Source organism: Neovison vison, chromosome 5 (assembly GCF_020171115.1).
Source record: "Neovison vison isolate M4711 chromosome 5, ASM_NN_V1, whole genome shotgun sequence".
NCBI classification, from domain to species: Eukaryota; Metazoa; Chordata; class Mammalia; order Carnivora; family Mustelidae; genus Neogale; species Neogale vison.
Window position 1 is genome coordinate 91,644,047 of NC_058095.1, and position 27,722 is coordinate 91,671,768.

The window sequence follows — 27,722 nt, forward strand, 5'->3', positions numbered from 1 at the left end:
TTTTGGGAAGTTGAAAGTTATGCACAGATTTTTGGCTATGTGAGGGGTAAGGGGTTAGCACCCTTAACTCCTGCACTGTTGAAAGGCTAACTGTATGTAATGTATATTTTTATGTATATAAATTTCCTCTTTATAAAAGTGTATTTTCATGTGTATGATGAACCATATAATTTTTATTTGTATTTATTAGGGATGTGTGTTCAAGATAACCTTAGTGATGGGGCTATGATAAAGATTTGTGGAGGGGGAATTTATCTTAAAACTAGGAGCAAAAGGCAGTAGAGGATATCATTGTGTTCAGTAAGCAACTGAAAAAATCAATGCTCAGACCTTGAGGAGAGTGGCGGCTTTTTAAAATTTGCTTCCCTTTATTTTAAACCTGCTTATACCTTTGATCTTCAAAACAAGCTGAGAAGACATAGGGTAGGTTTCAACCCTTAAAGCAATGTCTTTTTTTGGAAATCGAGCATTCAGAAACAGGAGTGTGGGGGAAATCATCGCAGACAATCTTTTGCATGAAAGCTACACACTCGAGAGATACATTTTTAGGTTTTAGGAACTTGGAGGAAAGTTACTGTCAGGAAAGCTGAAGACAAATTTTCAGAGTTACGAATAAGATCGAAAGTTACTGCTTCTTCTGGAGAAATTGTAGTAGTTTCAAGCTTTGATTTTTCTTTAATGGGATTGATGAAGATCAGTGCAAGACCATAAGAGAAGACCTCAGAGAACTGATTATAATGTTACTCATTGCCTTATGTTCAGAAGATGAGCAGGAGTCTTCCTCCCAGCATTCTGTACAAAAGAATAGACTCCCTCTGGTTCCTTAGCTTATCATTCCATTTGCTTCTTTTTTTATAATTTGGTCAACCTTTATTATAAATTTTTCCAATATACTGTGAGATGCTGTCTTTTGCTTTTACCTGCTCTGTGGAAGTCACTCGAATCCCTGTTGCTTGTTCTTTAACAGAAGTGTCCAGTGATGGAGAGTGACTCTTCTCTCCAATGGCAGAGGCATAGTTTGTTGGTCATGAGCTTCATTAGACTGTGATACAAATACTAGTATTTTTCAGACTAATTAATACTGAATAATCGGTAAATTAATCTCAGTAATATTGTAGATTCTACTGCAGGTGTACTTAGCCCCCGGATAGGCTTTATTAAAGTATAGCCAGAGTTACATTTATCAGTAGTATCAATGCATCATCTCCTTTTCATCTGCTTCTTTTAGCATTTACCTAGAAAGCCTTTAAAGCACTTGTTTTTATGGAAACCACTTCTTGGCTCTGACCACCAATAGGAATGTCAAAATCATATTCTCACTGGGCCTCATGTTCTATTCTTTTTTTGTGGTATTGTTTAACTCATTTCTCTGTTCCTTAAATATCTTGTAAATTGGTAGATAGGTCTAGACATGTGATTGAAATTTAGTAGTTTAAAAAAATGTAGTACCTTTGTTTTTTAAGACAAGAATTCTTCCTAAGAGTTGCTACACATTTCTGCAAGAGACAAAGGCTTGGCTTTTCCTTTTTAATGATGTTGTAGTGCACTGGGGCTTCAGATAGTTTTTCAAGTTCCCATCAGCCATTAACGCTTTTGTATTCATTGGTAATTATTTCCTACTCCATTATTTGTAGTCATTTCTTCTGAATTTATTAGCTGGATTTATTCTATAAGCTGGAACTTCTTCATCAACTCTTTAGTTCCCTGTGAACTATTGTTCTTACAAGAAAGACAAGATAAGGGGCACAGGGGTGGCTCAGTTGGTTAAGCGACTGCCTTCGGCTCAGGTCGTGATTCTGGAGTCCCAGGATCTAGTCCCCCATCGGGCTCCCCGCTGGGGAGTCTGCTTCTCCCTCTGACCCTCCCCCTTCTCATGCTCTCTTTCTCAAATAAATAAATAAAATCTTAAAAAAAAAAAAAGACAAGACAAGGGGCACCTGGGTGGCTCAGTCAATTAAGCATTCAACTCTAGATTTTGGCTCAGGTTATGATCTCAGGGTCCTGTGATCAAGCCACTTGCCTGGCTCCATGCTGGGTGTGGAACCTGCTTGGGATTCTCTCTTTCCCTCTGCCCTTGCTCTCTACCCCCATGCTCATGTGCTGGCTCTCGGGGCCGGGGGGCGGGAGGGGACAAGATAAAACTTTAATGTTCTCCTTTTATATATGAGTGTATAGCATCCATGGAGTCTAATGAATGGTTTTATAAAATATCATTATTAATTCGTAAATATTTATATGATTAATGTGCTTTTTATCTATTGCAGTATTACTTTTTAATGAAATTTGGCTCTTGAATCTGTGCAAAATATATTCCAGGCTGATCTACATTTGTATATTTCCTGTCCCAGACCTAGTGTAGCCATATCTGTAAGACATCCTAGTTCCTTTTGGTGGGAAAAATGTTTTTAAAGACTATAGTCTGTGTGCCAGGGAAACTTGTTGCTGCTAGGCCTTTCAGTAGATAGAAGCTGAAAACACACACACACACACAAACACGAGTTTATACTAATACATTAAATTCCAATTTAAGGGGTGTCTGGGTGGCTTAGTGGGTTTAAGCCTCTGCCTTTGGCTCAGGTCGTGATCTCTGGGTCCTGGGATCAAGCCCTGCATTGGGCTCTCTGCTCAGTGGGGAGCCTGCTTCCCTTTCCACTTCTGCCTGCCTCTCTGTCTACTTGTGATCTCTGTCAAATAAATAAAATAAAATCTTAAAAAAAGAAATTATTAAAAAAAAGATTTCTTCTTTTTATTCTTAGACTATTTCAATACGCATGGATAGTAAAAATTCCATGTTTTAAAGTTGCTCTAACTAATTTTTTGTGTAGTTCTCCCACGGACTGGATAAACATTTAGGTGTCACTGATCTATGTTTCCTTTCAGCTTTAGGAATTTCTTTTTTTCCTCTGAGATATTTTCGATTTAATTTCGTTTAAAAAAAGATCGGTGCAAAGTAAACATTTTTAAAAAGGTAAGGAAATATTTTTTTAAAGATTTTATTTATTTATTTGACAGAGAGAGATCACAAGCAGGCTGAGAGGCAGGCAGAGAGAGAGGAGGAGGCAGGCTCCCTGCTGAGCAGAGAGCCCGATGAGGGCCTCGATCCCAGGACCCTGAGATCATGACCTGAGCCGAAGGCAGCGGCTTAACCCACTGAGCCACCCAGGCGCCCAAGGAAATATTTTTAAAAAGGTACTTTGATTCCTCTCTACTCTTTCCTCTTTCTCTATAACAATTTTTATTAGTTTTAATTTATCCTTCCTGGTTTTTAAATATAAGCAAACGTACATGTCTGTGGATATGTTTGACATTACCCTTAAAAAAAACCAAAACTTATTTTTAGAGAGAAAGTGTGTGTGCAATTTGGGGTTGGGTAGGGCAGTGGGAGAGAGAATCTCCAGCAGATTCTCCGCTGGGCACAGAACCTGAATTGGGGCTCGATCCCACAGCCTGATACCATGATGAGATCAGCTCCTGAGCAGAAACCAAGAGTCTGGTGCTTAACCGTCAGAGCCACCCAGGTACCTTGACACTGCCCCTTAAAACAGTCTCCTCTGCCTAGGCTTCTTAGGTTAGTGAGTATGTGACCTCACTGCATGGTAGTGCTGTGAGAATTGTCCTCTTCCCTCTTCTTACACTTTCAGTCTCCCCAAGTCCTCATCAATCAGCTTTCGGGTGTTTTGTCAGCTGGCTTTGGGAACCAGTGTCTGTTAGTGGGAAGGGAAAAGGAAGACAATGAATGTTGATCAGATTGTGTGTCATTTTCTCATAAGGTAGGATTATTTTCCCCCTTTATTAAAGAGGAGGAGGTTAAAGTTCAGTAGGCTGTAGTTACACATGACTGGTAAGAAGTCAGTTCATGGGAGGATTTAATGCACCTGAAGTCTGTTTGTAATATATCAAGAGTGATGTGAAAAGTTGCTGTTGCTGTTTTTAAGATTTTTATTTATTCATTTACTTGAGAGAGAACACAGTGCGGGGGGATGGATGGTAGGAGCAGAGGGAGAAACAGACTCCCTGCTTGGCAGAGAGCCTAATGTGGGGCTTGATCCAAGGACCCCAGGATCATGTCCTGAGCAGAAGGCAGACACTTAACCGACTGAGCCACCCAGGTGCCCTTGAAAATTTTTAATCTAACATTTCAGAGGATCTCATTTTATTTTGCTTTTTATTATTAATATTTTTTAGATTTTTAATTTATTCATTGGTGAGAGAGCAAACATGAGTGGTGGGTGGCGGGGGAGAGTTGCAGGGACGGTCAGGAGGAGAGGAAGGAGCACACTCCCCACTGAGCAGGGAAGCCTGATGCAGGGCTCAGTGCTAGAACCCTGGGATCATGAACTGAGCCGAAGGCAGACGCTTAACCAACTGAGCCACCCAGGGACCCCTTGTTTTTATTTTTTGAAGGCACTTAAGAATCAGATAGAAAACCTCACTTTTGTGTTTTTTCAAAAGAATATTTGAGAGTTATATTTTAAAATGTATAATATATGAAATGCTTAATATCTAAAATGTAACAATGGGAATTGAAAAAAGAATTATAAAGAAGTCTAAGCCTTTTAAGTACTCTTACTGTTTAAACTGTATAGTTTTTTAAATTAGTCTTCATGAAGGCCAAATACATTGCATATGTTTTCCTTCAGTTTTAACCTGAAACCAATGCCTGGAGCATCCGTTTAATGTTCAAATGGCAGATTAGCAGTCAGACTAATTATTTCTACTCTCAGATACCTTTGAATTTATAAGGACCATAAATTCCCTATCTTCTCTCTGTTTTCTTAACTATACATGGAAATTCGTTCTCTTGAAAATGTGTTGCCCCATATTTAACAAGATTTATTTTTTTTCCTATTCTAGTTTGGGAATGCCTGCTACTGTAATTCAGTTCTTCAAGCACTTTATTTTTGTCGTCCATTTTGGGAAAACGTTCTAGCATACAAGAGTCAACCTAGGAAAAAGGAGAACCTTCTTACCTGCCTAGCAGACCTCTTCCATAGCATAGCCACTCAGAAGAAGAAGGTTGGGGTGATTCCTCCTAAGAAGTTCATAACAAGATTACAGAAGGAAAATGGTAATTCTTCTACTTCTGAATGTATTCTTACATACCAGAAAGGGTAAATAATAGCACACTACAGTTCAGCAGGCACTGACTGAGCATCTTCTAAGACTGAAAGTATGTTAGCCATGGAAAAGCAAAGCTGACGTTTCTGTCTTGAAGGAAGTGCTAGTTCAGTGAGGGAGGTAATCACACAGTAATTAATATGAGGTATGATTAATGTTGGAAGTATGTTCTACAAAGATTACATTCTGTATGCCAGGAAATGAGAAATGATAAATTTTTTATTTTGTTTTACTTTTATTTTTATTTATTTTTGCCTGCTTGGCTCTTGTTTGGAGAATAAAGTTGGGTCTTCCTCCCATTATCTGTTGTTTTTGTAGTCTCATGTCTGTTTCATGTCTCTTTCATGTCTGTTAACCCATTGGATCTTTACACTACCCTGATTTAGAGAGCATGTGACCTCTCCCACTTTAGCCATGCAAAGAATAGAGGCTAAAAAGCTTTCCAGAAACTTTTTGGCTTAGGGTAGGTGTAGGTGTAGGTGGTTTTAACTCCACTCACCCCCTTTTTAAAATAGTTACTGATTAAGCCTGTCTTCTCTTTTCTCTCTTCAATGTTTTTCTTTTAGATTTGTATAATGTTCACAGCAGGCCCAGAAGTCAGATGTTATTACCTCTTTTTTATGAAATAGTGAGTGCTCAGCGGAGTTAAAATGACTTACAAGGGTCCCACACATGTTTCTGACATCTAAGTCCCATTATCTTTCTGCTGTGTTATGTTACCTCAGAAAATTCAACTAGGATTTATTTATTTATTTATTTAAATTTGCATCAGTTTTTTTTTTTTAAGATTTTATGTATTTATTTGACAGACAGAGATCACAGGTAGGCAGGAGAGGCAGGCAGAGAGAGGAGGAAACAGGCTCCCTGCCAAACAGAGAGCCTGATGCAGGGCTCGATCCCAGGTCCCTGGGATCACGACCTGAGCCGAAGGTAGAGGCTTTAACCCACTGAGCCACCCAGGCACCCCTCAAGCAGGATTTAAATCACATGTAGAATTCTGGGTTTTGTTTGATGTAGCCAGTTTAATCATTGTGGAAATAAAATTGAGTGGTATTTTTAGTTTGATTTATTATCAAAAGATGCCCACAGAAATAAGATTTGAGACGTCTTTAAGATTGGTTACCAAACACACCATTGAATAATGCTGTCTTTAACTGCGCGGACACTGTTCATTATCCAATGAATTGAGAGAAGCCTGGGTCATATCCAGTTTCCTGAACCGTCAGAAGACACTGAGATAACATGGCAATAGGCTATTATTCTTGAATCTGATTCACCTGTTAAAAGTATTGTTCATTTCCTCTATAAACAGATACAAAGCAGTTGATCATTCATTCACAAAAACAAATCTTTTTGTGTTTTCCCTATGAAAGCCAAACATCTCTCTTAAGTTAGAAATCTGTGTAGTATCTTCTGTTTTTAAGAACACCAAATACAGCTCTGTTAGAGTTTGGCTGAGTGATTCAAGTCCCTTAAGTCGTTTTGTCTGTATTGGTATGAAACTTCAGGGATTTTGTCTTGGTAGAAAATTCATGTACATGGTACTTGAACGTGCCATCGTTCTCGGTGATTTTGTTAGTACTTTAGAAATGGTCAGCATCAGAAACATGAAACACAGAATACACAGTATTTTCTTTTTCAGTGAATAGTGCATTTTTCTTGACCTTACTATTATTATTTTTTTAAGACTGATTTATTTGAGGGCAGGGAGGGGCAGAGAAAGAGAGAGAATTTCAAGTAGAATTCCTTCTGAGCGTGGAGCTGGGCGCTGAGCTCAGAAACAGAGCCTGGTCTCACACCCTGAGATCACGACCTGAACCAAGATCAAGGGTTGGATGCTTAACCAGCTGAGCCACCCAGGAGCCCCTTGACCCTATTCTTTTTTTTTTTTAATAAGATTTTATTTATTTATTTGACAGAGCTCACAAGTAGGCAGAGACGCAGGCAGAGAGAGAGGAGGAAGCAGGCTCCCCACTGAGTAGAGAGCCTGGTGCAGGGCTTGATCCCAGGACCCTGGGATAATAACCTGAGCCGAAGGCAGAGGCTTTAACCCACAGAGCCACACAGGTGCCCTGACCCTATTCTTTAATCTATTGTATGTGCTCTTAGTTTGGGCTGCTGTAACGAAAGTACCATAGCCTGGGTGCCTTAAACAAGAGACGCATGTTTCTTGCAGTTCTGGAGGCTGAGACATTCCGGAGTAACATGCCGGCAGCTTCAGCGTGTGCTGCGGGCTGTCTTCCTGGTTTACACATGGGTGCCTTCTTGCCGTGCCCCGCATGGTGAAGAGATAGAAGCAAACTCGCTCATGTCTCTTCCTAAAAGGACACTAATCCCAGTCTTAAAAACCTAAAGGTCCTCCCAAGGCCCCACTTCCAAAGAGCAGCACATTGGGGGTTAGGATTTCAACATGGGACTTTGGGTGGAGGTACATGCCTATGGTCCTGAAGTGAGCTGTGGCTTTTTAAATTTACAGTAAGTCACGCTGCACACAGAGCTCAAGTTACTGTGTTTTGTAAGTTGCGTCTCTGTGGCTTTATACATTTGCTTGTCAAAGCTGGAATGTTTTTGCTGTGTTTATTTTTTTTTAATAATTCAGTATTTTCTGAAAATTTTTTAAATGTTTAGGCAGAGTACATTGTACAGTAGACTTCTTTTGTTTGATGAAATTGATTCCAGGGTGAATATTCCAAACTTATCCTCTCATAGTTTTGTTTCATTTTTCTATACCTCAGAAACAATATTTAATGGAAAAGCATGTTATTATTTGATGTTGCTGGCATTTGTATGAAGTACAGTTTTGCCTTTTGATTCTTTTCCTGGCAATTTTGTAGAGGAGAGCATACAAGTTAAAGAGCATTTAATGGACTATCCATTGTTTAACTCTCCTTCTGACCTTATGTTTGCTGGGGTTTTTTGTTTTGTTTGTTTGTTTGTGTTTAAATCTCTGGCACAAATGGATGTTGCCCATTTCAGAATTTCCACTAACTTTGACTGTTGGATTGTTGTTCTTAAACCAGTTTTCTTCCATGGTATGCTATAAATAAACATGTCATGTTTTGTACTTGCATCGATATTAGCTCCATATTATGTTAACCGCTGTTACTTTATATAGCTAATCATTTCGATATTACTTGGGAAGAAACTGTTTTAATTTCAGAAATGGATTTTTCCTTTCAAAATTTTAATTCATGTTCCCTAACCATAGCATGTAAGAACTGTAGCATAGAACTTTTACAGTGTGATAAGACTTGCTCCATAAATGTGTTCTCCTTCATGATGGGAAACTAGCTGAAAGTTTGAATTGATTAACTATTATATATTTAGCTTTTGTTGACGGCCAGAAACTTGTGGAGAGGACCAATAGTCATGTAATTTAATGTGTTATCTCCATGAAAAAAAAAATAAAACATGGAAAGGGAGTTGATCACTTATGTTAGTTCAGAGAGTTGAAGTGAGAAGCCATTGGAAAATCCGAGGCAAACTCGTTCCAAGTGGATAGAATCGAAACTGCAGTTGCCCTGAGTGCTTGAAGGATGACAAGAATATTCATGTGGCTGGAGTGGAGTAAGAGCAATAAGGCAAGGGCCTAGAACTTGGGCTTTCATTTGAAAGCCATGGCGAGCCGTTAGGGTTGCTGAGCAGGTGGGTGATGTGTTTTGATCTGGCTGCTGGGTGGTGTAGTAGCATGAGCGGGCATGGGCCACATGAGTACAGCCCAGGAGGCCAGCCAGGAGGCTGTTGCACTAACCTAGGTAAGAAGTAAAGCCCTCTGTTCTACACCGCTAACTTCCCATAGCCACTCTACCATTCTAGAAGACTCAAAACACAGACTGATGAGCTACTTGTGTGCTAGCTAGCAGTGACTTGGCTTGGGATCACTTATGGGGGGCTTGAAAGTCCCATCAGCTGGCACGTGTAGCTGTGTGCTCTGACTCACTGGGTCTTAACAGCACAGGTAGTTCACGCTATTGTTTGGGCCCAGATTTCTTCCCATGTTGTCGTAGCTGTTTCCATCCCTGTTGTTCATTTGGTAGTTCGTTCATTTGATAGTTCGTTCGTTCGTTCATTCATACAACGTCAAGCACATCTAAATATGTGGCAGGCATTGTCCTGGGTGCTGGAGATACAGCAGTGAATGAGACAGAAAAGATCCTTATTCTCAAGAAACCTGTGTGTAGCTAGCTATGCTTCAGATGATGCAGAGAGATACTAATATAAATATGTAAGAATAAATATTTAAGGATTGGTCTTCCTTAAGTGAGGAAATAATTACAAATAACACCTGTTAAATAGATGTGAGTGAATAATTCCCATGTTCATTTTAATCCTGTTTCTCCAAAAGAGCGTAAAAGATTTTTGTATTAATGAAAGCTAACTATTTCTGAATTATGAAGAACACATAACATTTTTACATGTTGATTTAGTTTCCCCCCCCTTTTTTTTGCATTAATGTTGCAGCTATTTGGGACTTTAATAATTTATACCTTTCATAGTCATTTATTTAATAATGAAATTGTCCTATTAGACTGTCAGTTCCATGATGAGGGGAGCCCATTTGTTTTTGCTCACCATTGTATTCCCAGGATGTAATCTAGTTCCTGGCACATAGTAGGTGCTTACTAAATATTTGATGAGTGAGTGAGCGAATGAGTGAGTTTGTTTAATTTGCCAAAGCAACTTTGAAGCCTACCTTTCCCATCATACTACTTAGCAGAAAAGAAAGGAAACCAAGATTTTAGAAATTAAGTGTAATACAGTTTACGGGTCTTGTCTGTGGCCATTTAGTTGATGTTGTTTTGCTGTTCATGTAGTTCTGGTTGAAGTTTTTAAATCTGTATTGACTACTCAGGCATAGCGAGTCTGGCACATTTACCATAATGTTTATAAAAAAATGGACTGCAAATTATTTTAAATATTTCAACAAAATGCTTTAAGAGTATTTTCTGGTTTACTCTATATCTCATTTCCAGAGTGTTCAAGTCAGTTGAGGTGTGTCTATGAATGTGAAGTCCTTTGTTCTGTGTTAAAAGAACAACATCTAAAAAAAGTTGTTTCAAGGTTTAAAAAAACAAAAGTATTTGCACAGTTTTGCCTTATAAATTATTTTGAAAGACATGCATAGAAGCTAAAATAACTTCTAACAGGAAAAAAAAGAGACTTCTTATTGTTTATTGTTTTCTCTTAACCAGAAGTTTTTAAATTTATATCTTTTTAGATATTTTTTAATTTTATAGTTTATTTTAAATATTCATGGCAAAAATACATTCATTAAAACTTTGCTTAGGGGTTGCCTGGGTGGCTCAGTGGGTTAAAGCCTCTGCCTTCGGCTCAGGTCATGATCCCAGGGTCCTGGGATAGAGCCCCGCATGGGTCTCTCTGCTCCTCAGGGAGTCTGCTTCCTCCTCTGTCTGCCTGCCTCTCTGCCTAGTTGTGATCTCTGTCAAATAAAATATTAAAAAACAAACAAACAAACAAAAAACTATGGTTAGAAAAAACTTAATTTCGTGGGAAAGAGACTACTTTAGACTGTGGCATTGAGCCAGCATATAGAGTAAATTGTTCAGATCTCACTTAAACTAGGCCCTTAGAGTTTTTATAAAATATTTTTATGGTGCTCTCCCATTATTCTTCCTTTTAGATTCCTCACTGACTTTTCCAAGTTGTTCGTATTTTCCTTGAACACTAATCAACTCTCGCATATTTCCTTCTTAGCAGACATGGTTGGTTCTTTTGTGACCTGGTGATAGATGAGTAAGTGAGAGATAAAAAGGGGACTTTTAAGGGTGTCCTGTACACTTCTGGAAGCTGCCCAGACACTCAAAGTGTCAGGGTTGGTGAAGGAGTCAGGATGGACAAAGAGACCACGAATCAGGCCTTTAGGAGGTGAGGGGAAGTTGACAGATGACCACAGAAAGAAGGGGGTTCAGGGTAGTATGGCCAGGCCTTAAGAGCTTTTTTGACTGAGGGTGAGTTTTTCATATGCAAAGCAAAGTGTCATGATTTAGAAGTGGCTGCAGGGAGCTCAAAAATGCCAGAGGCTGAAAGGTGGGGAGTTTAGGAGAGAGCCTTGTTTCTGGAGGGAACAGCAGAAAGGGTTGAGAAAGAAGAAAATCCCAAGGATGAGGAAGGAAATAAGGAACAATAAATGACTCAGAGTAATAGAGGATGGGAGAGTGGGGCTGGGAGGTAGACTAGTATTTTCAGGGATGAGGCATCATTGCCCTGAGAGGCAAAGTGAAAGATGATTGACTTCAGTTACCCCAGCCTTGCCTAGCCCCGTCCAGTGGTGGAACCATCTAAGGGTTCTGACCATGACTTGGTTTGTCTCAGGAAGATAGAGTAGACAGCTGGGAGGTTTTGCAGTGAGCTGTGTCAGTGTCGGGAGTGACACACAGACTTCTGCCGGCAACAGGGGATTGGAAATGGTGTCACAGACTCTTGGATCTGTCCCTCATGGGCAAAAACCACTGGACACACAATACCAAATTATCATCAGTTAGATGTTAACGCCACATAGGCTAATGCAGTGTCTCTCAGGACTCAAGGCTTTCATTGTTCTTAAACATAAAGGGCTTGTTGGAGGCTAATCAAATCCCTCAGGACAAGTTTACAGAAGAGAAGTGGGGAGTGGCTCTAACTGCATTAGTATTATTGAGTTTGACTTGAACTCCAAGAAAGAGGTTTAATAAATTGCCTGTGACATACATGTAATTAAAGGTCGAACCATCCTAGGAATCCAGACAGTCTTGCTCGATCAGCTGCACCTTACATCTGAGGCTCCTTACAGTTCTTTTTGACACCAAGAGTGAAATGAGTCTTTATTTGTTTTGACTGTACCTCCCAAATCCACATTTTCACTAGTTCCCATTCTGTTTATACAGTAACTTTGCAAGAGAAGATGGTATTCCGTTTTAAAGACCAGAAAATCAAGGCCTTTTTGATTACTATAAGATTGAACATTTTCTCACATTTTTTAATTTTTTGAATTCTGTTTCTATAAATTGTTGATTTCCACACTTGGTATTTCCTTTTGTATAAACTCTTTATGTGTTGAAGCTGTTAATAGTTTTTATGTTTTTTTTTAAACCTTTTCAGTGATTTCTAATGCACAGAAACTTAATTTTATGCAGTCATAATTGTAGCTCTTCTAAAATGTAATTTTTTGTTCTTTTATCTTAGACTTTGCCCAAATTTTGTTCCTAATTTGTTGTCTTTTATTTAAAAAATGTCAGCTGTGATATCTTTGGATTTATTAAATGTGCCTTGAGAATCTAATGGTAAAACATCGCTGGCCAGGTCTTCTCAGGGTGTGTGATCTCTGAGCAGCAGGTGCCTTTGTGGGGCAGGGCCTCCCTGGGCAGGCTGCTTTGTATGCAGCTCAGCTGCTTAGGGACTGCCTGCTTTGTGTCCTGGGCCTGCCACTTCCTGGCAGCATGATTTTCCCTCTCTGATCCCATTCCCTCATTTGGAAGATGGCAATAACAGCATCACAGAGTTGTTAAAAAGATCAACTGCAACACTGCCTGTGAAGTCCTTACCTTTCAGTTTCAGGTGGTGTAATGTCCAGTGCTGGGTATAAAGCAGTTCATGTTAGTGACTGGTGTTCGGTGATATTTTTTCATTTGTATAGTTACAGGGAACATTTCACAGAGTTACAAAATCTCACTTTTAGAGATTATCTTGATTGAATAGATAATTTGTGATACCGATGTTTCCTATACCTGACTGCAGATCAGAGTCCCCTGGAGGAACTTTCAAAAGTTCCAGATTCCAGGCCTCACCTCTGACTGAATCCCTAGGATGCATGGCCCACAATTCTCGTGGATCACTTAATATTGTTTCTTTAAAAAGAAGATCCTCATTTGTCTTAACTGTATTTTCTCCAAGCTTAGTCATATGTTTTTGTGAAAGATAATCTGTTTCTTGTACATGACTGACAATACCAGACATTTGTATTTAGTTCTGATAGAATATTGGATATTTGTTTTAAATCTAGTTTTAATCAGGTTATTAATTTTGAAGTAATTCCCTAATATATTTTTATTTTTAGAACTTTTTGACAACTACATGCAGCAAGATGCCCATGAATTCTTAAATTACCTACTAAATACAATTGCTGATATTTTACAAGAAGAAAGAAAGCAGGAAAAACAAAATGGCCATTTACCTAATGGTAATATTGACAATGAGAACAACAACAGCACACCAGACCCAGCGTGGGTTCACCAGATTTTTCAGGGAACACTGACAAATGAAACCAGATGTTTTACTTGTGAAACTGTGAGAATGTCATAAAATTTTGTATAGAGCAGATTTAATTCATTTTTATTAAAACTTCTTAGAGGAGCAGTGTGAGAGATGAACATGAAGGTTGTAATTTCTTAGGTGTAGCAAAAATGAATTATCGAAGCTGTACTTGCTCTTGTACTCAGTATGCTCTGTAGTAATGCTGCTCATTAACACTGAGTACCTGAGCTGCTTGAACTGCATGGGTCCACTTATTTGTAGATTTTTTTTTTTGTATACGTATAGTACTGTAAATGTGAGGTTTTTTAAAATAATTTTCTTAACAACATTTTCCGTAGCTAACTTTATTATAAATACATACTATGATACATACACAAAGTGTGTGTTAAATTTTATGTTATCAATAAGGCTTCTGGTCAACTGAAGGCTCTTATGGTTAGCTTTTTGGAGACTCAGAAGTTACACATGATTTTCAACAGTGGCAGCGTGGGTAGGAGGTTTCAGTGACTGTCACCCCACCCCCCTGCATTGCTCAGGGATCAACTGTATTTGTTTTTATTTCAGTGTAAGAGGCCATAGAGTCATGTTCTGGAAATTGTATGTCTGTCTTAAGGCCATAAGAAACTTACAGGTCAGGGAGGTACATTAATTTGTTTTCCCTTTTCCTGCAGTTGTGTTTATTGTTGATTGTTGGAATAAAAACTAAAGCATACTGTGTACACTCAAGCAGGGGAAAGTATCCACTTGCTGGATACTTCGTGAAGAGGAGCAGTAGGGAAGAAGCCTGAAAATGGATTTTATGTGGGGTCAGAGAGCCCAGTCCTTTCATAGTATCATTACCTTCTTAAGACATTTACATTTTTAAAGAATATGTTCTTTTTAAAAAAAAATCTAACATTTCTCATAATGAGTTTATCTGATGTTTCCTTCTAACTGAGACGCAGATATGCATTCTTGGCTGGATTGATTCGTTAACGTGTCTTTCTCAGGGTCTCACGTGTGGGCACACAATATCCATCTGCCTCTCGTTGGTAAAATTTTGATCTCCCATTCAAGGTGTTGTTCACTTTCTCTGGTTGATAATGTCTTGTTTTTATGCCTTGGTAAAGGCAGTCTGTGGGGAGACACAAATATGTTGTTCATCAGAATCTCCCACAACATTTAGCATCCACTCAGGTCCAGTCCTACTATGGTGGTTCTACGACTAGTCTTTAATAGCACAGAAGAGTAGCATCATCCATTGGAAAAGAGAATTCACAAGCAAGAAAAGTTAGACATGTTTTATGGATGTTTGGAAGAATAGCATGGTTACTTGTTTGTCTAAATCAGATAAACATACCTAGTATGTTGAGTGAGGCTAATAGGAAATTGTATTTTTTAATTAATGGACTTCAGAAAAATTGAGTAGAAAGTACAGAAAGTTCCCAACTCTCTCTCTCCTTTCTTCCACTTTCCCCTATGATTCACGTCTTGCATTAATGAGGTACATTTGTTGCAGTTGATGGACCAATACATTACATTATTATTATTATTATTTTAAGATTTTATTTATTTATTGGACAGAGAGCACAAGTAGGGGAAGCAGCAGGCAGAGGGAGAGGGAGAAGAAGGCTTTCCGCTGAGCAAGGGGCCAGATGTGGGGCTCGATCCATTCTGGGATCGTGACCTGAGCCGATGGCAGATGCTTAACCGCTTAACTGACTGAGCCACCCAGGCGCCCCATGACACATTAATTAAAATATGTAGTTCATATTTGGAGTTCAGTCTTGGTATTGTCTGTTCTGGGGTTCCATCTGTTTTGACAAATGTATAATGACACGTGTCTGTCATTAAAGGATCATACAGAGAAGTTTCACCCTTTGTTTCACAAATTCATCCCTCCTTCCTCTCCAAATCCCTGGCAACCCCTGATCATTTTACTGTCTCCATAGTTTTGACTTTTCCAGAATGTCGTATATTTGGAATCATAGAGAAGTAGCTTTGTAGCTCATTTCTTTTCATCACTTAATTATCTTTCATGATGTGGATATCCTGCAGTTTATCCATTCACTTATTCACTTATCCATTCACCTGCCTCCCAGTTTTGATGATTATTGTTTTGTCTGCTCTGGGCCTTGTGCTTCTCCATATAAAGCGTAGAATCACACAATATTTAAAAACTAGGATTGTCCACAAGATAGTGTGCTGTGATTTCAAAGGGGATTGCCTTGACTCTGTAGATGAAGTTGGGAAAAACTGATGTCTTCACAGTCTTGAGTCTAACTGTCCATTTACATGGACTGTACTTTTATCTACATCTTCTTTGATTTAGAAAGAAATCATCTTGTAGTTTTTATGTTGATCTTGTACATATTTTATTTTGTTATGTTTGTATAGATGAGTGTGGGGTTTTTTGTTTGTTTCTTTTTGGCTCTAATGTAAGTAATATTGTAGTTTCTTTCTCTCTCTCTCTCTCAAAGTAAATGGTGACTGTTTTGGTTCCACCATGAATTAAAAGATAGAGTCTTTAAACAGAACCATGACCTATACCGATTAATGATCTATTGACTGTTGATTATGCATTGATCTGTTTAACTATAATCAGGCATTTGGAAAATGATAGTTGTCAGTAGTATAATTTTAGTTAATGAAGGACACAGTAGTAATAAATAAAATTCTTTTGTGGAAATACATTTTTATTGGTGACCCTCTCTCACATCAAGTGAAAAAGGTATAATAGAGTGTTTGGATATATTAACATGTTGTGAAGATGTTTTTCGGTTAGAGTAAGGATTATTGCTCACTGCTGCAGCCATTAGTTAATTGTAGTAAGAGTTTGGGCAATGTTTGATGGCAGGAATTGGTCTCAATACTCATATTTATTCAATGTAACCAACTCCATCTGTTTTTTAAAACCAGTTTTGTAGATCTTATAAAGAAGAATTTTATTGGAGCTGAGTTCTAAGTAAATATATTGTCCAATTATTAGAGCAGTGTTTTGGTTGGAATAATAGGTACAATCAGAGAACTTGAAAGTTGCTTTTGATGTTTGATATGATGGAGTTTGGTCTGTGTTAGAAGATATGTATAATTCATCCTCTTTGATAAAACAGAAAATAGTTAAACTTGTTTAGCATGTTGAGAAATGCAGTAATAGGTTAAGCTGGCAAAGTAGATTTGAGAGGGTTTGGGGATACTGTGATATAAGGTCTTTGAAGTTTGTTACAGACTGAGAATGAAGGGAGTGAGGATTAGATGGAGAAAGTGATATCACCCAATCTTGTTTTGCTCAAATATTTATTAATTTTACTTGTAATGGATGGATAGTGATCCTTCCACCCATTCCTCACTAGCTAGGTCCTCCTGTGGTCTGCAATATGTATTTGCAGATAGTCTCCCAAGAATTAAGTGTATGAATTGAGAATATTTCCTCAAAATCTCAATCGTCATCTTGCAGACTCAGTAAATGATTAGTACCATGCCTTTATCAAGTTCAGCTAGAGGAATGAAATTGAGAATTTCTCAGAATGAATATATAGCATTTCTTCATTTAGTTTCGTACAACTATTTGAGCACCAACTATGCCAGGTAGAAGATGGGTAGAGGTTGGCGGAAGATGAGTAGGACCTCAGTTCTGATCTCAAGATGCTCACAGGTGAGCATGCAGGCTTCCAACAGATAGGTAATTCCAGTACAGTATGTTGTAGTTCAAGTAAGCATGAGTCTGTGGGAGTTGGACAACAGTGGAGCTGACCTATCCAGGTGGGAGTGGGACAGAGTTGTGCAGGTTCAGAGTGGGCTTCCTGGAGACAGTGTTCATATGGCAGATGTTAGTAACACAGTGGTTAACGTCCCAGTTGGTAGAAGGTTGGATTTCTGTAAGGGCACCCTCTTCTTGTGTTCTTCTGTTCTTTGATGCTTTCTTCTGGTCCCATTCTTTTTCTGCTATTAATCCTTCAAATGTGGGCTTCCTCCAGGCTTTGGTTTTGGGCTGCTTGTCGCTCTGCTTTGGGAGGGCCATGTTCCAGTTTGTTATCACCTGTGCTAATGACTCCCCACCCACATCTCTAGCCTACAGGGCTTTACTGAGTCTTCTACGTCCTGGGTATGACCTGACGTTAGGATGGGGGAGTCCAGCAACAACCAGATGTGTTTACCAACACTTTGAAGAGTTAAATACTGCCCCACTTGGTAGTTTCCCTGTACCAACAGAACTCTAAATCCAAACATAGTAACTCAGATATATCCAGGTGATCCAGAACAATCGTTATGTCAAAGTTTGTATGCTATAATAAAGATGAAAATCTAAAATGAAGACCCCTGAGGCAGTGCCTGAGAACCACAAACCTCATTTTGAGGAACACCAGACTCTCTAATCTTTATTTCTCTTTAGCCTACACATAAGGCCCTGCTCAGTCTGGCTTTCGCCTGTCTGTCCCATACTATCCCTTGACATCCTACCCTTCTTCCTCCCAAAATGGGCTGATTGTTTTTCCTTAGCACCTCACGTTCCCTTTCCTCTCTCTGTGAGGAGTCTTTCTTATTCTCTTTTTCACTGAATCTTTTGAGACCCAGATCATTTCCCTCGTGGTGTCCCTAGACTGTGCGTACATGGTACTCATAGCTACTCCTGTTTGCGTAAGTACATAGTATGTACAGCCACGTAATCTGTCACAAGTTAATGATGCTGATCTTATAAAATTGATGCGCCATTGAAGCAGGAAGGCATTTACTGCACTGGGCTTATAGCCCTTGTGTGTGAGAGGTACAGTCAGAGATCTCCTATTGTGTGCTAACCTTAAGCATAGAGTCTTTGAAGGGAAGAGCTAGGAAAATTGATGTCTGAAGCTCTGTCCTAATCCAATTCAAATGAATAAGTAATAACTTGAATTTTTTAATCAGATGAGTTACCCATAATTCAAACAGAACTTTATGTTAGATTTTATTTTTGAAGAAGAAGAAGGATTAAAGGAGTTCATCAATGAAGACTATAATTTGGTCGTCAGTGAAGATTGTAATTTGGCATTTTAGGCAAAATTATTTCCTTGAATAATAAAACAGCACAGGTGTGATGCCCTTTGCCAAGTGTCCCCATTTAGTCTTAGCCCGTTTTTTTTTTTTTAAGAATTAGTATATATGGGCAGTTTGTTTCTTGTTTCACCGTAATACCAAGGTTTTGAAAATAATGGGATTTCCCATCCTCATCTTTGCCAGAAAGGGCATCAGTCACAGGGGGACTTTGCTGTTTAACCTGTACGTGTGTTGAGAGTCCTTTACTCAGTGTCCTTTTGGATAATCCAGATCCAGTAGATTTCTTTTGAACTCATGGAAGATGAATTCTTCAGTACTTACTACTACTGATAGAATGAATGCATTTAATTCTGTCACTTCAGAACAATGATTTGCTGACAGGTAAAGAAATCAAAGGTAATTCCCTATTTTTACAGATAAGCAGCAAAGATGAAGATTTTTTAGACCTTTCTGTTGATGTGCAACAAAACACATCGATCACTCACTGCTTAAGGTAACTGGAGAGTTACTTATTTTGAAGTTTAATGACTATCTTTGGTTTAGAGTCCTTTTAAATGAATACACAGTTTTCTGGTATAGACTAAATAAATGTATCTTCACACAGGGGTTTCAGCAACACAGAAACTCTGTGCAGTGAATACAAATATTACTGTGAAGAATGTCGCAGCAAACAGGAAGCACACAAACGGTAATGTAACATTTTTAAAATTTGGTAGTAGTTCTCTGGCAGTGGGTCGTGTAGATGGGCTTTCCTAGCTGAAAGTTATGCCTGAAAATCTACAGAGTAAAAATGCCTAGTTTTATCATTAAGTAATTAAGACTCACTAAGTTATTCCTGGGTAAGAAATAGTCAGCTCTGCAACCTCCAGTGATTTTCTCCACTTAATGAAAGTTGTTTAAGGATCATCAACCAGTACAGTTAAGATACTTGACTTTGAAGCTTGCATGCTTTATGTAAACTTGGTCTTGGTGAGGAGAAAGAGTGGGGAAGATCCTTTTCCTCGCCTCTACTGTCGCTTCTGCTAGCCCCACATAGGATCTTGTGCTCTCTCTCATTTGGTATCTGGTGTCCAGGAATGGAATCGCGTCATCACCATTCTTATTATTTTACTTTTTATTTTAGAACAATCTCAAGCTCAAAGAAAAGTAGTATGAACAGTACCAAGAATGCTTTTTTACCCAAAACCACTCAAACATAAGGTATGATGTCCCATGTTCGTGAACACATGAGTGGCTGTTTCCTACCAACAGGGAAGTTTCCCTATTGCCATAGTCACCCCTCTGGGGCAAGTCACGCTGGCATGTTAACTGTTCTAGTGGAAGGTATTTCATTAGCACGGATGTCCCAGTACTGTCCTTTCTGGAACAAATCGATCCAGTTCAGAAACACATGTTATCTTTTGTATTCATGTCTCTTTTTTCTTTTTACAATTGGAACAGTCTTTTCTTGGCTTTAAAAATCTTGATGCTTTTGAAAATTATAGATTATTTTATAGACTGTCCCTCTTTGGGTTCATCTCAAAGATTGCCCCTCTTTGTGTTCTCATAATGAGGTTCAGGTTTGTGTTTTCATAATGAAGTTCAGGTTATGTATTCTGGTGGGCATCTCACAGAGGTGATGCTCTATTCTCATTGTATCCTCTTATCCATTATTCCAATTTGTCTCACGTGTGGGGTCCCTCAGACCGCTCCTGAGACACTGGAAGGACTCGTGAGACTCTGCATGTATGGTCAGGCCCACAGCCAAGACTTGTTACAGGGAAAGATGGCAAAGCATCTCCGCAGAGCAGATAGCCAGGGGAGCCGCCAAGAGTTTGGTGCCATGGAGAACCGCAAGACGCCTAACCTCCTTCAGTACTGAGTAGGACATGGGGGAGGTGTCGTCTCCCCCGGAGGCTCATTACAGACCTAGTGTCCAAGGTTTTAAACTGAGGACTAGGCATGTAGGTACCCCTCTGTCTTCCAGAATTCTAGACACTCAGAAGGAAAGGAGGTGTTGAGTGTAAACCATATTGCTTGTCCAGACAATTTAGGCCTATTGAGACATTCCCATCATTTAGGGAATGGTGGGAACACTCCTCAAATCCAAATTCTCATATGTTAACCAAGGACCATCCTTGCCAGCAGGCCTTTCCAGAAAGGTTAGTCTGAGGCCTGCGAGGTTAACACTTTCCTGCCCATCCAGTTACTGGTGCCGTTCTGTTTGAGCACTTGACCGTGGTGATGTCTCCCAGAGGTCTTCCCTGTTAAGCAATGATTTTGTGCATTTATATAATTCATAAGTATTTTGTGTGGAGGTACTTTGAGGTTGTAAATATGCCCATTCCTCATCAGACTTCTAATTTTTTTTCATCTTCTAAATCTCAGCATGGACTCAAGGATTTTAATTAATTAATTTATTTTTTTAAAATTCAGTGGGTTATGCTCCATTACCATTTGGCCAGTGGGGGTCCCTTCAAGCTATCACCCGTGTCTTTTTGGCATGTCCCATATTCTTTTTTTTTTTTTAAAGATTTTATTTATTTATCTGACAGAGAGAAATCACAAGTAGATGGAGAGGCAGGCAGAGAGAGAGAGGGAAGCAGGCTCCCCGCTGAGCAGAGAGCCCGACGCGGGACTCGATCCCAGGAGCCTGAGATCATGACCTGAGCCGAAGGCAGTGGCTTAACCCACTGAGCCACCCAGGCGCCCGAATGTCCCATATTCTTGAGTGACCCTTCACTTCGTAGCGTAACAAGATGTTCCGTGCTCGTCTTGTACTCTCCTTGCCCCGACTCTGGTACCATTTATCCTAGGAGGCCTGCTTTCTTACAGGAGGACGATGATGTTTAGGAAGTAGGACTTTGGTATATAGGTATGCTCACTGATACCTGGATGTCTGTGTTCCTGAGCCCCCTAGTGAAGAGAGCTGGACGGTGTGTGTGTATGTATGTATGTACTCCACACATGCTTATGTCTACCTGTCTATATTATCATGGATCTGTCTATATTGAGAAACCATGAAGTCACAATGATATCCACAGTTTCAGCCGACACTATAGGGTTCATTCTAGTTTTGTCCTTTTTAATATTCATAATTTCCTTCTGACAGTACAAATTGGTTCCCAGTATCCTTCTGTATTTACTTACCTGGTTAGTGACCCTGTCTGTAACTGATCTTACCCCTCAACCGCCATGCATGCACTCAACTCCCTATTGCACAGACATGCTTTCTGCTCTGCTCAGTCTTCTCCTCTCCCCTGCCTGCCCAGATGTCTACCCTGGAAGGCCCTACCTACCTAAATGGTTACACGAAACGTTCATGAAAGGAAGAAGAACTTAGATTTTTAAATGACTGTATTTTTATCTGTATTTTGGACACATGTATCTATTAGGAAGGGAGATGTTTTAGGTGATGGGCCCAAGTAATCAAAACAGAGTACTCATTGTCCCCTTCTATTAGTGACGACGATTAGAGTAACTCCCCTATGTTTGGTTATGTCATGGGGGTTGATAAATTAGATTAACCCTGAAAATGTTGTAGAAGGTGCCTAAGAATATTGGTTAAGGAAGATAGAGTTGATGACTAAATGTAGCTCAGAGGAGTGCCGTGACAAACTTCTTTGGCTCCACGGAGGTAAGTGCATCTGTGAGCATGAGCTGATCTTCATCCAGAATCACAAATAGCCAGACATGAGTAATTAGAAGTTGTCCATCAACTCCAGCTGCTTGTTTTGAAGACATCCATGTGATTTTAATATAGTATTTAATAGTTGATCTTTTATTAAAATGCATGGGAAATATATATACTCTGTCAAGAAATTAGAAAACACAGATTAAGTACAAATAAGTTAAGAATCCTTATTTATAAAAGCACTGTTAACATTTTTGTTAAATGTTAAAATGTTAAATGTTAAAGCACATACCCTCCCCAATGTCCATAACCCTACCCCCCTTCTCCCAACCCCCCTCCCCCCAGCAACCCACAGTTTGTTTCGTGAGATTAAGAGTCACTTATGGTTTGTCTCCCTCCCTATCCCATCTTGTTTCATGGATTCTTCTCCTACCCACTTAAGTCCCCATGTTACATCACTACTTCCTCATATCAGGGAGATCATATGATTGTTGTCTTTCCTCGCTTGACTTATTTCGCTAAGCATGATATGCTCTAGTTCCATCCATGTTGTTGCAAATGGCAAGATTTCATTTCTTTTGATGGCTGCATAGTATTCCATTGTGTATATATACCACATCTTCTTTATCCATTTATCTGTTGATGAACATCTAGGTTCTTTCCATAGCTTGGCTATTGTGGACATTGCTGCTATAAACATTTGGGTGCACGTGCCCCTTTGGATCACTACGTTTGTATCTTTAGGGTAAATACCCAGTAGTGCAATTGCTGGGTCATAGGGCAGTTCTATTTTCAACATTTTGAGGAACCTCCATGCTGTTTTCCAGAGTGGTTGAACCAGCTTGCATTCCCACCAACAGTGTAGGAGGGTTCCCCTTTCTCCGCATCCTCGCCAAGTACTTTTAATTCTCTGGGGTAAAGATCTAAGAGTGGAATGGTTGAATCTTATGGTACGTTTATGTTTAGGTTTTTAAGAAACTTCCAAACTGAGTTCTGGTTACTCTGTATCCTTGCCACCCTTGGCATGATCAGTCTTTTTAGTTTTGGTCATTTGTGGTTTTAATTTGTCTTTCCTGTAATGACTAATGATACTGAGTATGTTTCCGTGGGTTTTTGACATCTGTGTGTTTTTTATCCATTAGAAAAAAAAATTAAGTGCTTTTCTTCTTCTTGAATTTTGAAAGGTTTTCAAAAAGAATACATTCTATTTGCAAAAACATGGATGGAGCTTGAAGGCATTATGCTAATTGAAACAATCTAGACAGAAAAACAAATACTTGTTTGACTTCACTCTCATGTGGAATCTAAAACAAACAAACAAACAAACAAAAAACCCCCAGAAACCAAACTCATTGTAAAAAGATCAGATTTGTGGTTAACAGAGTTGGGGAGCTGCAGGGTGTGGTGGGAAACTGGATCTGGATGAAGTGGTCCAAGGTACTATCTTCCAGTTACAGAATAGATAAGTGCCAGGAGTCTGATGTATATCATGACCTTAGCTAACACCGCTATGTGGTTTATTTGAAAGTTGCTAAGACAGTAAATCCTTAAAGTTTTCATAACGAGGAAAAAATTTTTTTCTTTTTTTTCAAGCATTTCTATGAGATGATACATGTTAACTAAGTGTATTTTAATTATTTCACAATATGTGTAAATCAAACCATTATGCTATACACCTTGCCCCTATACAGTGATACTTATCAATTATATCTCAATAAAATTGAGATATAAGATTAAGAAATAAATACATGTTCTGGAGACAAGTTTCTTATCAGATATATGACTTTCAAATGTTTTCTCCCAATCTGTGTCTCGATTTTTAGCCTCTTACTGTTTTTTCAAAAAGCAGAGGTTTTAACTGGGACAAAGTCTAATGTATCCCTTTTTCTTTTATGGACCATTTCTCCAGAGTTGCCTCTGCATCTTTGTAAAAGAAGTTGTCCATATGTATGTATGTGAGTCTGTTTCTTGAATCTATTCTGTTTCATTGATCTGTGTGAGCAATGCATTCTCTTGTACAGGATTAGGTACCTCTTGAAATCTGGTAGTGCTAATTCTCCAACTTTTTTATTTTTTTTAAGAATTTATTTACTTATTTGACAGAGAGAAAGAGATCACAAGTAGGCAGAGAGGCAGGCAGAGGGAGAGGGGGAAGCAGGCTCCCCACTGAGCAGAGAGCCCAATGTGGGGCTTGATCCCAGGACCCTGAGATCATGACCTGAGTTGAAGGCAGAGGCTTAACCCACTGAGCCACCCAGGCACCCGTGATCATTTTTTTTTTTAATCATTTTGGCTGGTCTGGTTTCTTTGACTATTCTCCACATGTCCATAGAACCAACCTGTCAATATCTACAAGAAAGTCTGTTGGGATTTTAATTTTGATTGCACTGACTCTATAAATCAATTTGGAAAGAGTTCATATCTCACAAATATTGAGTCTCCCAACTCATGAACATGGTATACCTCTCTGTTTACCTAGGTCTTTAATTCCTTCCAGCCATGTTTTGTAGTCTTTACAGTGCAAGTTGTGGTTGGCAGAGTTCAAAGATGTACCCCAAGGGACGCCTGGGTGGCTCAGTCAGTTAAGTGTCTGCCTTGGGCTCTGGTCATGATCCCAGGGTCATGGGATTGAGCTCCACATCAGGCTCCCTGCTCAGTGGGAAGCCTGCCCTGCTTCTCCCTCTGCCAGCCACTCCTCCTGCTTGTGTTCTGTCTCTCTCTGACAAATAAATAAATAACATCTTAAAACAAGCAAACAAACAAACAAAAACAAAGATATCCACCAAAATTCCTGTCTCCTGGGATAGGCACCCTGTGTAATCTCCTCCCCTTGAGTGTGGGTAGGACCCATGAGTATAGTGTGTGGGTAGGACCCATTACATGCCTGTAATGAGGTTACTAATGGTTGATTCTGAGTTAATAAAAAGGACATAATCTTACATGGCCCTGACTTTATTAGGGGAGTTCTTAAAAGAGGATGAAACACTGAAAAGACTTTCCTGTTGGCCTCAAGGACAAAAGCTTCCCTGAGGTCTCCAGCTGCAGTGAACTAAATTCTGCCTGCGAGCTGATTGAGTTTTTAAGAGGTCCCCAAGCATCAGAGGAGACCACAGCTTCAGTTGACACTTTGCTCATGGCCTGGGTGACCCGAGCAGAGAATTCAGATATGCTGTGTCCAGACTCTTGACCCACAGAAACTGTGAGTATATTTCTAAGCTTCTGAGGTTATGATAGTCTGCAGCACAGCAAACCAAATCCATAGGCCTTGAATATCTTCTGTCAGATTTGTCCTTGTTTCAGATTTTCGGAAACAGCTGAAAATGTCAATGAACTTGTTTTCTTAATTTCATTAGTTAGAATATGGAAATACAATGGATTTTCGTATGTTGATCATGGATTCTGCAGGACCGCTAAGTTTATTTCACAGATTTCTTAGGATTTTCTATATGTAGGATAATAGAAAAAACATCCCAAAGAGGGTCTATGTATTGAATACTGTGAAAATTAAAATGTTATTTTGTCCCTTCCAGTCAGCAAATTTTTAATTTATTTCTCTTGCCTACTTACTGCTCTGGCTAGATCTTTCAGTTCAGTGTTGAACAGAAGTGGTAAAAGAGGACATCTTTGCCTTGTTCTCATCTTAGGGAAAGGCATTCAGCTGCTCACTCTTAGTTTAGGGATTTTTTTGTATATGCCTATTATCAGGTTGAGGAAGCTCCCTTGTGTTCCTGGTTGGGTTTCATTTTTTTGATTTTTTGTTTTTGTTTTTGTTTTGTTTTGTTTTGTTTTGTTTTAAATGAGAAATAGATTTTGGATTTTGTTAAAAAAAGTTTTTGCATCTGTTGGGATGATCATGTGATTTTTCTCCTCTATTCCACCAATATGGTGAATTACATAAACTGATTTTCTCATGGTGAACCAACTTTGGATCCCTGAGACGTGTCTCAATAGGCTACGATGCATTATCCATTTGCTATATCGTTGGACTCTATTTGTTAATATTTTGTTTATATTTCTACATTCTGGTTTGTGCCTTTCTTTTCTTATAATTCTTTGATTTTAGTAATAGATAATGCTGATCTCATACAATGAGATAGGAAAGGTTCTCTCTTCTTCAGTTTTCTGGGAGATTTTGTATAAAGGTGAATTACCTTTTCCTTAAATATTTTACAGAAATTACCAAATTTACCATTAGAATTGACCAACTTTGGGCTGTGGTTTTCTCTGTGGGAATATTTTAAGTTACCAATTCTATTTATTTACTTTTCAATAGGTCTTTTAGGGTTTTCTATTTGTTCTTGAGTCAGCCTTGGCAATTTTGTCTTCCTAGGATTTTTCTCCTGAGCTGAGCTGCACCCCCCACCCCCCCAGCTGGTGCCTGCCTAGCCCGTTGTGCAGATGTGCTAATGGCCTGGCCTGACTTCAAGCAAGGGAAAGTACAGAGGATTCCGGGTGAAGAAGCATGAGTGTCTTTCCCCAGAGGGGCCCACGTGGAACATTCCTTTGGGAGGCCATGGACATGGCAAAGCCATGAGTAATTCATTGACTTTCTAAATGTTTTTGGAGTGAGCTGCTTTGAACAGGAACTAGGGTCTGTGGTGGGTCATCAGGATTCGAATCTGGAGGTCATGTTCTTTCCCCGAAAGACCCATCCAGTGGGAAGAGGTGGAAGGAGATGGACAGACTGACAGATCTTATCTGGTGGGCTAAGTGCTGAGATACAGGTGACCCGAGGGTTTGAGGGGAACAAGGAGCCCAGGCCAAGGGGTCTGAGAATGTCCTGATGAAGGAACACTGAGCTGTTTCTCAATAAGACTAGGCTGGAGAGGAGGAAAGTGACATCCATGCAGAGCCCGTTATGCAGCTGGCAGCTGGTCTCATTACCCACATCTTGTCCTGTGACCCTCCACAGATGGGGAACCAAAGCTCAGGGGGTGCTCCCTGGCCTACCTGAGGCCACAAGGGAAAGTCTTGAGCCTTATGCCATGACATGCTATCCACCAGTTATGCCATGGATGAAAGGAAGGGCATTCTAGTCAGTTTAAACCACATTTTGTAGTTTCTGTAGTTGATGTTTTGACATCTAGAGCCTTGCTGACCAGAGGGACCAACCCCCCCGGGGTGAGCTGATTCCTAGGGGAGGCAAAAGATGGGCCTGAGAGTTTGCCTTCCATATGCAAACCAGTCAGTCAATCAAGAGCCCAAAACACACCCCCCTCTTATGGGCTCCCTCACTCGAGGCCTTTATCCACCATGCTTGAATTTATTTAAATTAAATTAAATTAATTAAATTTAAAACACAGGCAAAAGGAGTTGCTAGTGAAAGGGGACTAACAAAAGCAAGTCATACACATTCCATGAGCTATTTGTGGGGCTGGAGCCCAAGGGTGTTGGGGGCCTAGGAATGTGGGCAGACACTGGCCATGCTGAGAAGAGTCTTGAACCCAGAGGCGTGGAAGTGCTGTTGAGGTTGGGAGACAGACCGTGCTTTGTCATAATCCCTTTCTCAGCAGCTAGGAGAATGGTCGGGAGAGAGAGAGAGACAGAGAGGTGAGGACCCTGTGTAGTAATCCCAGTGTTAAAAGAAGGGAGATTTAACTGGGACCATGTTGGTGGGAATGATGTGGAGGGGACAGACCTGAGAACCACGGAGGAGAACACAAGGACGAAAGCTTGGTGACTAGTTTGGTGGAATAAAAGGGAGGGCATGAGTTTTGGCAAAGAGATGAAT

At 39.6% G+C, this 27,722-nt stretch overlaps 1 protein-coding gene across 1 annotated transcript in view; it reads left to right on the top strand.

Moving 5' to 3' along the window:
* Positions 1–27,722, top strand: part of LOC122907425 — a 59,454-nt gene that overhangs the window by 12,320 nt on the left and 19,412 nt on the right. The window contains exons 5-8 of the mRNA XM_044250293.1: positions 4,855–5,068; positions 13,172–13,401; positions 18,795–18,871; positions 18,983–19,066. Coding sequence (XP_044106228.1) covers positions 4,855–5,068; positions 13,172–13,401; positions 18,795–18,871; positions 18,983–19,066 — 605 coding nt within the window. The remainder of the gene's footprint in view (positions 1–4,854; positions 5,069–13,171; positions 13,402–18,794; positions 18,872–18,982; positions 19,067–27,722) is intronic.